This window comes from Anser anser (genome assembly GCF_964211835.1).
Source record: "Anser anser genome assembly, chromosome: 6".
NCBI classification, from domain to species: domain Eukaryota; kingdom Metazoa; phylum Chordata; class Aves; order Anseriformes; family Anatidae; genus Anser; species Anser anser.
The window spans coordinates 33865478-33879268 of NC_139726.1; the positions used below are offsets into that span (position 1 = coordinate 33865478).

Sequence of the window (13791 nt, forward strand, 5' to 3'; positions counted from 1 at the left end):
AGCACTATATAATTTTCCTGTCTCAGCTCAAGTGAAGCAGAAACAAATAAACAGTCACAAAGAAGGCAGCATTACAGCTTTTCTTCCCTGTTATTAAGTAGTTCCTGTGAAATCCAGCAACAATGAAGAGAGTAGACTGCTACACAAAGAGAAAAAGGTGGTATTATTGTGGTTTGCAAGCTGATGCCAATAGTTGTTATCTCAGTTATCTGTATATTGTTAAATAAACTCCACATCTCAATTTTTTCCCCTTCATGTTTCAGTCATTTAAGTAAGAAATGGTCTGCTTGTGTCTCCACAAAGCAGTAATCAATCTATCACATATTATTTACGCCGTGTTCTCCAACCTTACATTAAAGCAATCATAGATCTTTAACTACTGTTGGATTTCCTAGCAAATGGAGAATGGAGAACCTGCCCACCCCCCCTCCCCCTTTTTTTTGATCATGACACTCTGTAAAAATGACTGGTTTTGTGTAAAGAGGTGAGAATCAGTAAGCTCAATTCCAGCTAGACATATGTACCAGGTACCATGGAGGTCAAAGGAACTCCTCCCAGTATTTTTAATCGTGTGAAACGACTTGCAGTAAGCATCAGACCTTCAGCAGGTATGGGCTTCCAAAGAAACTGCAAGTGCACTGACAGGACCAGGCAGGGCAACTGCCTTGATCACATATTGCAAAAGACTGTGATCAAATAAAACATGAAGAAGCCAAGCTCAGTTCTTTAGATGACATGTAGTAGCTATGCAGAATTCCTTGCCAAAGAATGATGAGTGCTAACAGTTTTGTAAGGGTGCAAAGAGAGACTGGACAAGTACCTTGAAGAAATCCACTGAAGGTTACTAAATACACAGCACCACATCTAGTCCAAACAGCCCTGGTCTGTTTTTAAAGAGATGGAAGCTAGAAAAAGAGCAAGTATTATCATACACACTACTCTTACTCTTCCTTAAGCATTCATATACAGTAAGTGCTGGAGACAGGAGAGTGGGCTGAAAGGATCCTCAGACTGAACACGGCAAGGACAAGGGAAGGGTCACTGCTACATGCAGTGACCAAAAATGTTCATTCTGATTACAAGAGCTTATCTTGGCAGGCTGTGAACTGCAATTTGGAAAGGACGCTCCTGAGTCCCCATTTTACTTAAACTGAAATCCTGCAGATGATCAAATTACCTTTACGTTTTGGTTTATGTTTAAATGTAAAGAGAAGAGAAACAAGCTCTTACATCTCCCCATTGGTAGAAGAGCTTAGCTGCATTCCACTGCAGCTTCTGGTTCCTTTTGTTGCCGACAATAGGAGAACGTCCACGGGACAAGCCTTTCTTGGTAATGTTCACGTGGTGGCCTTTCATCCACTCGGGCCAGTTGCCACGGTTGCAGCGATGAACAAAACGAGCGCACTCAAGGAACAGGGCTGCTCTTGCTACTACAGGAGCTTCCTGAAATATTTGTAAAAAAAACACCTTAAATACAAATACATTTGGAAAAACAAATATTAGAGGATTTTGTGCTTTATTCAATTACTTCGCAGGCTTGCCATGCAGTCACACAGACTGAGTGATCTCTGCAAAATCTGAAAACAGGATCTCTGCCATGAATTGTGCCGGGTCCTGCACCTGGGCTGCAACAACCCCAAGCAGAGCTACAGGCTGGGAGATGAGTGGCTGGAAAGCTGCCTGGCCGAGAAGGACCTGGGAGTATTGGTGGATAGTCGGCTGAATATGAGCCAGCAGTGTGCTCAGGTGGCCAAGAAGGCCAACGGCATCCTGGCCTGTATAAGAAGCAGTGTGGCCAGCAGGTCGAGGGAAGTGATTGTGCCCCTGTACTCGGCTCTGGTGAGGCCGCACCTCGAGTACTGTGTTCAGTTTTGGGCCCCTCGCTACAGGAAGGACATGGACGTGCTCGAGCGAGTCCAGAGAAGGGCGACCAAGCTGGTGAGGGGTCTGGAGAACAAGTCTTACGAGGAGCGGCTGAGGGAGCTGGGCTTGTTCAGCCTGGAGAAGAGGAGGCTCAGGGGAGACCTCATCGCTCTCTACAGTTACCTGAAAGGAGGCTGTAGAGAGGTGGGGGTTGGTCTATTCTCCCACGTGCCTGGTGACAGGACGAGGGGGAATGGGCTAAAGTTGCGACAGGGGAGTTTTAGGTTGGATGTTAGGAAGTACTTCTTTACCGAAAGGGTTATTAAGCATTGGAACGGGCTGCCCAGGGAGGTGGTGGAGTCACCATCCCTGGAGGTCTTTAAAAGACGTTTAGATGTAGAGCTTAGGGATATGGTTTAGTGGAGTACTTAGTGTTAGGTCGGAGGTTGGACTCGATGATCTTGAGGTCTCTTCCAACCTAGAGAAATCTGTGAATCTGTGAATCTGTGAATCTCACCTCAAGCTAATAAAATCAAGGCCCACAGTGACTGAGCAGTCATGCTTAGTTGGACCACCAAAGGGGCAAAAAGAGCCACATTATAAACAATCTTCCGTTTCACCACCCTTGCTATAACACTTTCTTTCAGAAACCACATAGCTGCCACAAAGCAGAAGTGTTTATCTGACACTTCTACTGGAGTCAAGTTTTCTTTTCATCTTCTCTAGTAAACCTGCAAATACTGCAAGCACAATTAGTAGCATAGACACACAAATCCTAGCATTTGTCCTGTTAAGTTTTGCTTGTGCAGCTTGGGAGTGGAAGCATGAATGCAGCCTTGCTAAACTAGGAAAAGTGCTGTTTTGCCCTCATAACAAGCAGATATGGAGAGTGAAATCCTTTACTGGCATAAGTCTGTTACGCAGAGAAGCTGTGGATGCCCCATCCCTGGAGGTGTTCAAGGCCAGGTTGGATGAGGCCCTGGGCAACCTGACCTAGTGGGAGGTGTCCCTGCCTGTGGCAGGGGGGTTGGAACTGGGTGATCTTTGAGGACTCTTCCAACCCAAGCTGTTCTATGAATCTATGATAAGTCAAAAGAATTTCACTGGCCTAACTGCTTTAGCAGTGCCGTAATAATAACAATAACTTAAGCAAGTACCATACAATTTAGTACTGGAACTTCACATCAGGCAGCCGAGCTCTGAAGTAATGGCCTTGACAAATTTTCAGGGGGACCCCCTCCTCCCCCCCAACTTGGAAGAGTACTTTTATTTAATGGGAGATATGATAGTGAGTCTACCTTGGTTTGTATGAATTGGCCCAGCAGGATCCAAGTTAGACCAATAAAATGTACTTCTGAAACTCACAAGTATGTTTAAAAACGGACACTGCAATTTGTTTCCTAAAGGGTAGCTTAGCCTCAGGAAGGAGCTTTCTTCCCAGCAGTCTACAGCTGCGTTCAAAATAACATCTTTACAAGCCATGGAAAGTGACTAAAATTAAATGGTCCTCCACATTTCCATTTAATCTTACCCCTCTTTTCCTGCAATTTTCACAAGCAAAAACCACTGTGGCCCGCAAGTTTTAAAACTAACAATAAAACAATGTCCACAATTCACAAGTTGGCTTTGAAGGTTCCCTAGCTGGGATTTTACAGAGCACAAACACATGTTCTATGCACTTAGATACTGGCAGCTTTAATGAGATAATTTAAACAGATCAGCATCTATTTATAAGGGCAGGTTCTTCAACTATTGTCCATGAACAAATTTAGTTGGTCTGTATAACATTATTAAATAGTGCCTCCAATAGTGCTTTAATCAAAAGTTGAAAGCAAGAAATTTTCAAAGAATGCTCCAAAAATTTGGGAATTGATTTAAGAAATTCTGTACTGCATAAATTACACTTAACAGGATGGAAGAGAGTCATCCCTTTCAGGAGACAGTCAAAAAAAAAAAAAAAAAGAAGAAGAAGAAAAAATATTATGTGCTGTCTACACTAACAAGAAAAAATATGTTAATTGCTTCCTGATGCAACATCCTGTTGCAGCTAAAAACTGCAGAGGGTTATTTTCTTCCATCATTTGAATAAAATGCAAGCCTTTTGATTATATTTTATTCAAATGATGGAAGAAAATAGCAATCTTTCAGCAATTCTTTTGAACAGGATGAACATTAAAGCTGACCCAATGTTCTGACCAGGAAGGCAGAAATCTGAAGTCAGACACTCATCCGCAACCAGAAACAAAACTCATATCTAGCACCTTGAAAAACCATTACAGATTGCTTGTTGTCCATATGAAATACGGAACACAGAAATAGGTAAGGACTTTATTTTCTTATTCTCACATAGTAAAACCTTCACCAGACCTGGAGACATGTAAGCATTGAAAAGATGGAAACCCAGTCTTGGTCTCCTGTTTTAGTTCACCACTCATAAAATCACAATTTCTTAGCATACAGGAATCTTGTAAAGACATGTTGTAAGGGTTGTGGGAGCACTCAACTACTATAACTAAAGGAGCATATCTAGAATAGGGTGTGAGGGCAGGAGGAATGTGTCCTGGCACAGGAATTCCAAATTCAGAAGCACTGTGAACACCCCTTGCATGAGAGAGGATTTTCTGAACAACATGGGGCACAAGCTCCTTGTGATTGCTTACCTGAGGCTCAGTGAAACCTGAAGCAGCAGAAAGAGAAAGATGAAGATGTGACAGAATGGACAGGGATGGATTCACACCACAGAGAAACACATCACAAATGGAGAGAAATGAATCAGGCAGGCGATGCATAGCTGAAAAGAACACAAGTTACCACGGTCACTATCAAAACTTTACACAGTAGCAATACTCTCACATGCCTGTCCCTGCCTGTGAAACCGTTCACAAGTCCACCTTTAATATTAGACATACTTTATTGCTTTGCCTTTTGAAAATTATTTTTGTACTGCCTAAATTGACATGAATAAGAATCCACCACTTTCTTAACAAAATTTCAAGTACTCCCAATGGAGCTTTTCAACAGATAACCTGATTTGTACTAAAGGAGCAAAAGCAATGACTTGGGAGGGAGCAAATACAGAATGGATTTGGAAATTTATAGCATCACATTACTGTTCAAGTACAGCTGATTGTGGAGAGGTTTATGACCACAGAGTGTTTAGGTCCAGTTTTGGCTTCAAGGACAATGAATTTTATAAAACAAATCAACCACTAGTAATTTTCTTTTGCCCTCTTTTATACTCTGCAAGGCACTTTGAGCAAAAATTTATTTCCACTGGTCTCTATGAGAAAAAAAAAAAAAGGCAAAATAGCAACAATCTACTTCTGAAGTACATAAAGTAAATGCGTGTACTCTCAAAAGCTGCTGTCTGGATAGCTCTGTTTTGTCCATGAGGTTAAGTCTGGCATGAGAAGTAGCCAAGCACATGTACTGAAAACAGGTCATGAGTGAATTATTAAGCAAAGTCTAGGAGAATTGCCTCAAAAATATTAGTTCAAATCTCTCTGATTATGTGCAAAAACGGTCAAGTAAAATCCATGACACAACTCCTTGCTTCCATTCCCAGTCATCTGTTGTGGGGACCTGTTCAGTGCAATCTCTGATTTCCTTCCGGGTGCTATGTCCTCCTGTGGACAAACATTTCTCCTACCCAAACAGGGACATGGGAACAATGGAGCCCGCCTGAGGCCTCTGGTTACATGCAGTTAAGATACTGGAAAGCATTCCTGTTCTTGCAGCTTAGACTTTCCTTCTGCCCTCCCACTCCTTGGTAGGTCCTCTCAAACACAATCCTGCGGTAAAGCAGTGCCATTATGGCATTTCTATTAGGATAAGAGATACACGTTAGAACAGATCAGATCACACTTCTCAAGAATGTACTGGAGAAGCGGAATAGTGGTAAGCATCACTGCTAAACTCATCAAAGGAAAGCTCATGTTTTGCCACCTGAGTCATTTACGCTAGTCTAATTAGGATAATTTAGGTAATCTTTATAAAGTGCTAGACAGTGGCCTTTTGGAACCCTTTACAGAAACTTGACCAGACTGAAACATCGTATCATTTGCCGTCCAACCTCCAAAGTTTCTTATAAGGGAAAGAAATTCAGTTTTATTATTGCCCAGTCTGGATTTCAGCTAGTGATACAGAGATGAAACTGTCTGCAACATATTATCAAGTGTCATTAAATGCTTGCAAAGCCATAAATTGCTTGCAGCTTTATAAAATTCAGTCAAGGATGGGTGGTACTTCTGGGAAAATATGTTAACTACATGGTTTCTAATTCTAAGTAAATCCTGAGTTTAATGTATAAATAAATCATTATCTCCATAAGGATGTAGCCTTTGTTTCACTGTTCTAATTTCCTTAAGTCACTGTGGCAAACCTGTATAAACATCCAGGCTAATCAAAGATCTTTAAGTCCGTATAAGAATGGAATTTCTTGTCAAAATATGCATGAAAGAGTATGCTGAAAAAGTTTATGAAAACTGAAACTGGAGTATTTTGCCTTTAATTTTTTAGAGGTTGCCATAGCAACTAGGCTGGATAAAATGAATTAAGCAGCTTTTAATTCACATCAAACCTGATTCCAACAATTACTTCAAAAGCCTGAAAACAGAAGTTAAAAAAACCAGAATGTTTTCTGCTGGGTGTGCTCTACTGAAATAAAATATGGGAATTTTCCATAACAGCATACATTGCCACTAAGTGGTACAGTGAGATGACAAGCTGTCATCTTTCGAAACCTGCAGTGCATGCGAATTCTTAACTTCCACATATCTCTAATACTTTGTAGAAAAAATGCCAGCTGAACAGGTACTTGAAAGTAGTTTCCAAAGTCTGTAATTTCAACAAGGTTTCCTTCATCTTTAGCTGCAGACTTTCTAGAAACTCTGATCCCAGAACCTTGGGCTCTCATTCAAATACATAGCTACTCCATAATGATACCCCTGTGTACAGCACTTCACACAGCCCAAAGAAAATCTGCATGCAAAGCAATGAGAAAATGTAGAGAAAAAGACCAAATCATGGCCACTGGAATGACAGACTGAGGTTTAAGTTGTCTCATTCTCAGATTGCTGATGTTACAAGGAACATACAACAGAAGACAACAAGTGAAGGAGAAGGTGTGTATGCATTCCAATAGATGTCACAAATTTCTGCTTCATGGTATATAACCACTTTGTGCGTATCTTCTGAAGGGGCAGTTTATTCGAGCCAGCTTATCTGGCTCCCTGCTACTAGGCTGCAGAATTACGAATTCACATAATGTAAAAATCTGTGCTTTGTATCAGGTCACACCCTCTCTGAAACCACACAGTAGAAGTCCAAGAAAGAAAAAAAAAAAGAATTTCAGGCAGCTATAGTATTACTCTTCTGCTCTGTATCACAATCCCAGTCACAAGTAGCAAGAAAAGGCCTTGGTCCAGAGTTTTCAATAATCTTGGGAAGTATTAGAAATTTTTCATAGCAGATACTGTGCTACAGTTCTGCCTTCACTAGATGATTGCAGACTGATAGCAAATACAGAAATACAGAATCTAAGTGCCTGACAATCTCCAAAGGCAACTTGTCAGAACTGAAATCCACCCAGAAATTAATTAAAATGTGCTGATGGTACTGACTTAAGAATACTACCAAATCCTCTAAAATTTTATAGTGCTTTATATGCATTTAAGTATTAATACTCTTATGTGCAGAGGCTGTAGTGAAATCAACACTTTATTCACTATAATAATTTTGATTCTACTGATTTTAAATGAGTCACTGTGGACCAACAAACACTATTCAGACTAGCCTTCATAGCCAGACTTTAACAAGGCTGCTCTCTTACCATGTGCTCTGGCCAGAGAGCTACCTTACACCGCTGCCCCTCACTGAAGCCATCTGCATCATTACATGGGACAGGAAACAGAGCGAAACTTTGTTTTGTAAAAGCCAGCCTGGGAAGTCAGAACAGACATCTTCAAATCGTTCACTTATATCAGTAGTTTCCAGTTGACTTCATACATAGGCACATAATAAGCCGGTCTGAGGCTTAAGCATGTGTCAAATTTAAAAAATAAATAGGACATTTTCAGACAATAAGGTGATAATTGTCAAATCCATGTTTTACAGGCTGATGCATAAGCACACAAAGTAACACATCCCCAGAAGGATTTTAGTGGCATACTGGACAGCAATGACTTCTCCCTGCCCACGCACAATGGGGTAGTAGTAGCCTGGCAGCCTTGAAGAATGATTTTGTCTTTGTGCAGCATGCAAAGCAGGAGTGACTATCTTCCCAAGCCATTTTCCAAGCTCACTGCAACCCTCACTGGTAGGAACCACTTCTGGCTGTGAGGCTGTACAACAGACTTCACAACCAGCAACTCCTTCTATAGCTTTCAGCCAGAGGGGCAACAAACCCTACCAGGAAGAGTGGGAACTAGTGAAGAAAGCATCTGTCCACTGGAAGAGAGACAGGAAGCAGTCCAAAGAGTAGAACTAGCTGTGATGTGATAGCAACAGTGACTTTTGGCCAATATTAAGGCAGACTTGCTGGGAGCTACAACCTAAGGATGCAAGGTTAAGAATGATGTAAAGAGTTGGTGCACAGAGTATATCACCCGCAGAACTATGAAGTAGACAAGACAGCACAGCTCAGAGGGTGGCGCTAGCAGAATGGGAGTCCATAGGTCTGGCATCTCCAGCAGGGAGCAAAAAAACTGAATATGAGTACAAATGGCACGACAGTTTAAGAGGCAAGAAGTGGCAAGTAGGAAGACAATGGGATAGAGGATGTGGATGCTTTGAGAGCAGTGGCTTTCAACCTTTCTCAGTTTGTGGACACCCAGAAACTTACAGAAATAGAAGAACACTGTGCAGACAAGTTAGAAATAACTGGATGGCTTTTCTTGACTGTCTTCGTCACACCCTCTCACAAGCACCTCAGAGCCCCACTGGCCCATGAACCACAGGCTGAAAGCCACTGCTTTATAAACAGAAGGGAGTGTTAAAAAAAGCAGCTGCAAGGAAAGGAAGGAATGAGGTACAGAAGAGGCACTCCCTGTCAGGCAGGAGAGACTGAATTGTGTCACTTTTGTGTCTTAGATCTGCAAATTAGCAGTACCTGCATTTAAAAGCACACACAGCAGCATTTGAAGTTTTTTCCACTGACTGGCTCTAGTGACTAATAGTTTAATGTTGCCTAGTGTATTTATAACTCTATCAGAACTCCTGAGTGGAATTACTGTGCCTCCCCAGGTAGTCACTTAGTCTTCACTCCTTATTCTGAAGGTTAGTATTGACAGTAGGAGCAGAAGCAGAACAGCTGTGAGCAAAATTTGAAGTCTGACAATAAAAAGCTTTGTGCTAGCAATAATCTATTTGTGTGGAGCCGTGTAATAAAAAAAGACCCAATTTCTCTGCACACTCATCCAGTCATGGGTGCTAAAACTCCAGCTGCTAACAGCACCGCCCGTTGGCATTGCTATAAATGCTTTACCTGCTTTCTGCGTGGGCGTGACTGACATCAGTGAATGACAACGGACCACCACGTATGCACATGCTCTCACTCAGCAGGTAAAAACAAACCAAAGAATGACTTACAAGATCTAGGGCTGCTGCCAAAATGGAGGCATCGGGGATAGTGCCTGGTTCACAGCAATTCAGGAGAAACTGAAAGCGCTTCATTCCTTGGCGGATTGCTCCCAGGTTCACAACGTTCTTGGATTTTCCTCCTTCTTGGTTGGAGGTCAAATGATCATCAAAGCTATGGCAACCTAAAGAGGTAAAGAGTACAGAGGGGATTGCAGAGAGGGGTAGGGAGAAAGGAACACAGTCTCTCACCAACTAAAATAGTGGTACAAAAATCTTGAGGAGCACAGTCTTGGTCTAAATCCCTTCCTCACCTTGATGTACTAGCTTGAAGATAACAGGGCCATTTTTACACTGTTCATGACTTCCATGAAATAGGTGTACAGCGAGACAGATTCTGGTCTTGGTCACGCTGATGTCTGCCCAAAACAATGCCACCCTACCTGGCATGGAAAACCCAAACCTACTCCAACACAGGTGAACCAGAACATGACCCTTCCTCCCTGCTTCTTTAATACAGAAAATCATGCTTACTCTATCTTTTTCCTGAATACCCTCCTACCTTACTTGCTTTTCTATCAGCCTCAAACTTTACTTTAAAGTGGAGCATACATAAACCTAATTGCCCATATATTAAGTAATACTATATCATCTAATAGGTTATAAAAATCAGTAGTAAATATTATAAACGTTCCATGTGGAAATCACATATTGTCTAATTTTTACGCATACATCTTCTGCAATGACCAGAACACCCAAAGTGAGACTGGACCCTGTTTCTAGGTATCTTCCATCATTCCAGCCTCTCTCCCTTAAAGTGCATTGCATTGAGAATTAAGTTAGCAATTCCCTTTAGGGCTTCTTTCAAGCATGATTTCAAACCCCGTGTACTGAGGTCACATGGTAGATCGACAAATCCCATTGCAGATTGGAATTAATGCTTCCTAATGCAGAAGATCATTGTGCAGTCTGTACCCAGAGTTGAGAGAGTGACAGAAAGACACAGATGAGAAATCACGAAATAAGTTTTAAGGCCAAGGTGGCTGGCCAAAATAAGAATAGTCAGTTTCTGGGGCTTTTTGTCTTTATCTACAATACTCTCTCTGTTTAGGTGTGAAAGTACAAAAGGTTACAGAATACTGAAGGGTGAAGCACTGAAGAAGACAACACTGAGTGAAGAATTCAAGATTTGCTTTAAACATGGGTTTGGAAGACAAGAGGCAAAATGTCAGCTCTACAGGACTTTGTGACTTTTCCTTCATCAGGAAAGAACAATGACTGAAAATTCAAAGTCCCGTTGAGATTTCAGTTCCCAGCATTACTTAGAAAGCACTTATCCACTACAAATAGTCACAACAGAAAATGGCAACGTGTTATCTTCATTTTTCCCCTGATATCAAATATCAAGAGACTTCTTTACAACATCTGTGGTTTTTCTCTCTCAGTGAAGCTGTACATAGTTTTCCAGTAAACAAAATGTTCCTATGTTGGGAAATACTTCATCAAAATGGAACAAACAAACAAATAAAAAAGTAGAAAGAACAGGCAGAACACTTACATAAATAAGCAGGCACAAATACCCTTTTCTTTCAACTCCTCCTGTTTCCTTAGAGCCTGTAGAATCCTCCCTGAGCTTTCCTGCTATGCGTGTTGTAACACTAACTCATGTCTGAGGTACAAAAAATGTTTCATAGGCAGAGCCCTGTTAGGGTTGTGCCTCTTATGAGATAAAGAACTGAAACTTGACTTTCTGATAAATAAAGGTTTGTCTAAGGCACCTCCCTAACACCCCACTATAAAGACCTTTATATAAAGATCACCTGGGGTCAGTGGTACTACCTAGAGTCAATCACTCCAGCCCTTTGCAGTCCCAGCCTTGCACTTCCGTTGATGCTTTGCAAGGGAATCCTTCAGAAGCAGCTGATGGTTGTCCTCTGCTACGCCTTGCTGTCAGCAGGGGAACTCTCTCTGGCTTACAAAGCGTTAGTGTGACTTAACCCTGCAGGAATCTCACCCAGTGAGCCTCAAGATCATTTTCCAGCATAGGAGGACACTGGGTGTCCAAGCGCCCACCCCCCCAGAGCTGCTTCCAGGGTAGATGCAAGATCGTCCCTTGGAGCAAGCACATGCTGTGATTCGCCCATACTGTATGGCTTGAACATCCTGGGCAACCTCTATGGTCACTGAAAATGTCTTCAGTAAGTGTCTGAAGAAACAGCAAGGCTCTCGTGTAAACATACGGTAACTCACTTCCGTATATATGCTGTGTTCTTAGTATAAAGATCATTAAAGTAAACAATTTTTTATGCATGAATGTGCATATATTTATGTGTATATATATGTATACATATGCACACATACAGATATATACACAAACACATACACACGCACACAAATGCATACATACATATCTGACACAGACAGAATTTCCAGTCATCTAGATGATGTATCACAATGAAGATTACAATTCATAAATGATGTGACAGATTATTCTATATGTTAAAATATCTGTATATTTACTTTCTGTGTTTTCTTTTTAAATTTGGCCTACTGTGTTAAAAAACCCAAAAACACAAGAGGAAGTACCACATGGAAAATTATGAGCACAGTAATGGCATAGCATCGTGAATGTCAGGAATGGGAAGGCAGAAATATGTTCCAAAACAATACTTCAGTGTCATACCTTGAGGGATCTAATAGTACACTCATTCATCTTGACAGGCTTCTGCTTTCCTCTCCATAAACACATAAAACATGTTGATTTCTACGGAATACACAGAAGCACTGCAAATGTGAAAGCACTATATATGATCCTGTTCTACTGTGTCATAAACCACCTGAAAAGGCCTCACATTGATTTCAAAATGCAAGTACGTGTACATACACACAGGTATGTACAACTAAACTAATATTTTTGCTAATGGTAAGTTGCACCGTTTTTATTATCCCATTTCTAATGCACTTGTATGTCAAAACTAAGCATGTGTCATGTACATCTCTTCTCTCACAGGTATATAAAAAGTCTCAAGTTCTTGCCACTGATTAGACAAAATCTGATGTTATTCACAGAAGGCTGAAATGTGGACAACACTTCCAAAGATCACAAAGTCAGTAACTAATGTGTCATCTGAGTTTTATATAGATTTAAGATCTGCCACACACATGGAGCAAGGCTATTACTGCTCACAGGGCCAAGACTAAGTCTGTGTGATTAAATCAAGACAAAAGCACTCTAGACAAAAGCAAACTCACAGCGGTGAAAAATCAGCACTGTCAAGGTGAAAAAACAGTATTTCCTGCAAGAAAATATGAAGCAAATCACAATATGAGCGCCATAGAAACAGCTGGGAAGTCTAAAGATCTTGTTGCCCGAGTCGTTTGTTCCCAGTAAGAGCTGGGACAAAAGATGGTGGAAGCATTTCACACCCGCTTCAGCGCAAAGTAGTGGATGAGGAAAATAATGCAATTCATTCTATTGTCAGGGTTTTCACCTTCAGCTAAATAATACAAAAAACAATAAACAATAAAAAAATAAACAATAAACAATACAAAAAGCTACTGGGCAGAGGCAACCTCCTTCTAGAGGAACATATTTTTAACTTGGGAGATGGGCTGAAAACCAGCACCAGTGTTTCTGCAGTGGTGGAATGACGACCAGTTTATGAGACATGCTCATCCTTTGCTAATACGACTTGCCTAAACAATGGCTTACACACATTGCATGGCAGGTCTGGGACAGATGATGGTAAAATACATGCAAAGCAGTGCCAAAGTGTAATGTCAGAAAATAAAAAACATAATGCCAGAGAATAGACCAGCTAATGTAAAGCTACAGAGGTCATGGTGAAAAAGAAAAGCTACACTTTTTCATGTGTTTTTGGGAGGCTTTTGTTTGTTTGTTTTGAAAAACAGGAATAGAACTTTAAGATACAAGGTTGTCTTCCTGACAACAAAGATGAACTCTGAGCCGAGGACATGAGCATGTGAATGGCTGCATGACATTTGAAAAGAGAATATATCATGACCTCGTATTATTCATAAAGGCACTTTTTAAACATTGCTGATTTTGAAAACGCATTGCAATTAAATATACTTTTGTGGAAAGGAAAAGTAGTGTTATCATTATGTTGTGTGCTAAGAAAAAGGGACAGCATCCCTAAGGAATGGTATGCAGACACTAGACATGCAACACAGAAGAAAAGAGATAATTATAACAAAGTTTGTGCAGGGTTTTCCATTTCATCAGTGCTGATCTTTGCTAAAACTGTCAAATGGCCACAAATTAGAAAATAAAAAACAAAAAACAAAAGGACTGATGGAATACCCATTGCTATATAAGGCAATGAAAGATTT

General features: G+C 40.9%; 1 protein-coding gene across 14 annotated transcripts in view; it reads right to left on the minus strand.

Annotated features, from left to right (window-relative positions):
- Window positions 1-13791, minus strand: part of UNC80 (unc-80 homolog, NALCN channel complex subunit) — a 128924-nt gene that overhangs the window by 75080 nt on the left and 40053 nt on the right. For all 14 annotated transcript variants that reach the window (XM_083842102.1, XM_083842098.1, XM_083842101.1 and 11 more), the window contains exons 22-23: window positions 9451-9623; window positions 1231-1443 (exon numbers count right to left, since the gene is read on the minus strand). In XM_083842102.1, coding sequence (XP_083698228.1) covers window positions 1231-1443; window positions 9451-9623 — 386 coding nt within the window. The remainder of the gene's footprint in view (window positions 1-1230; window positions 1444-9450; window positions 9624-13791) is intronic.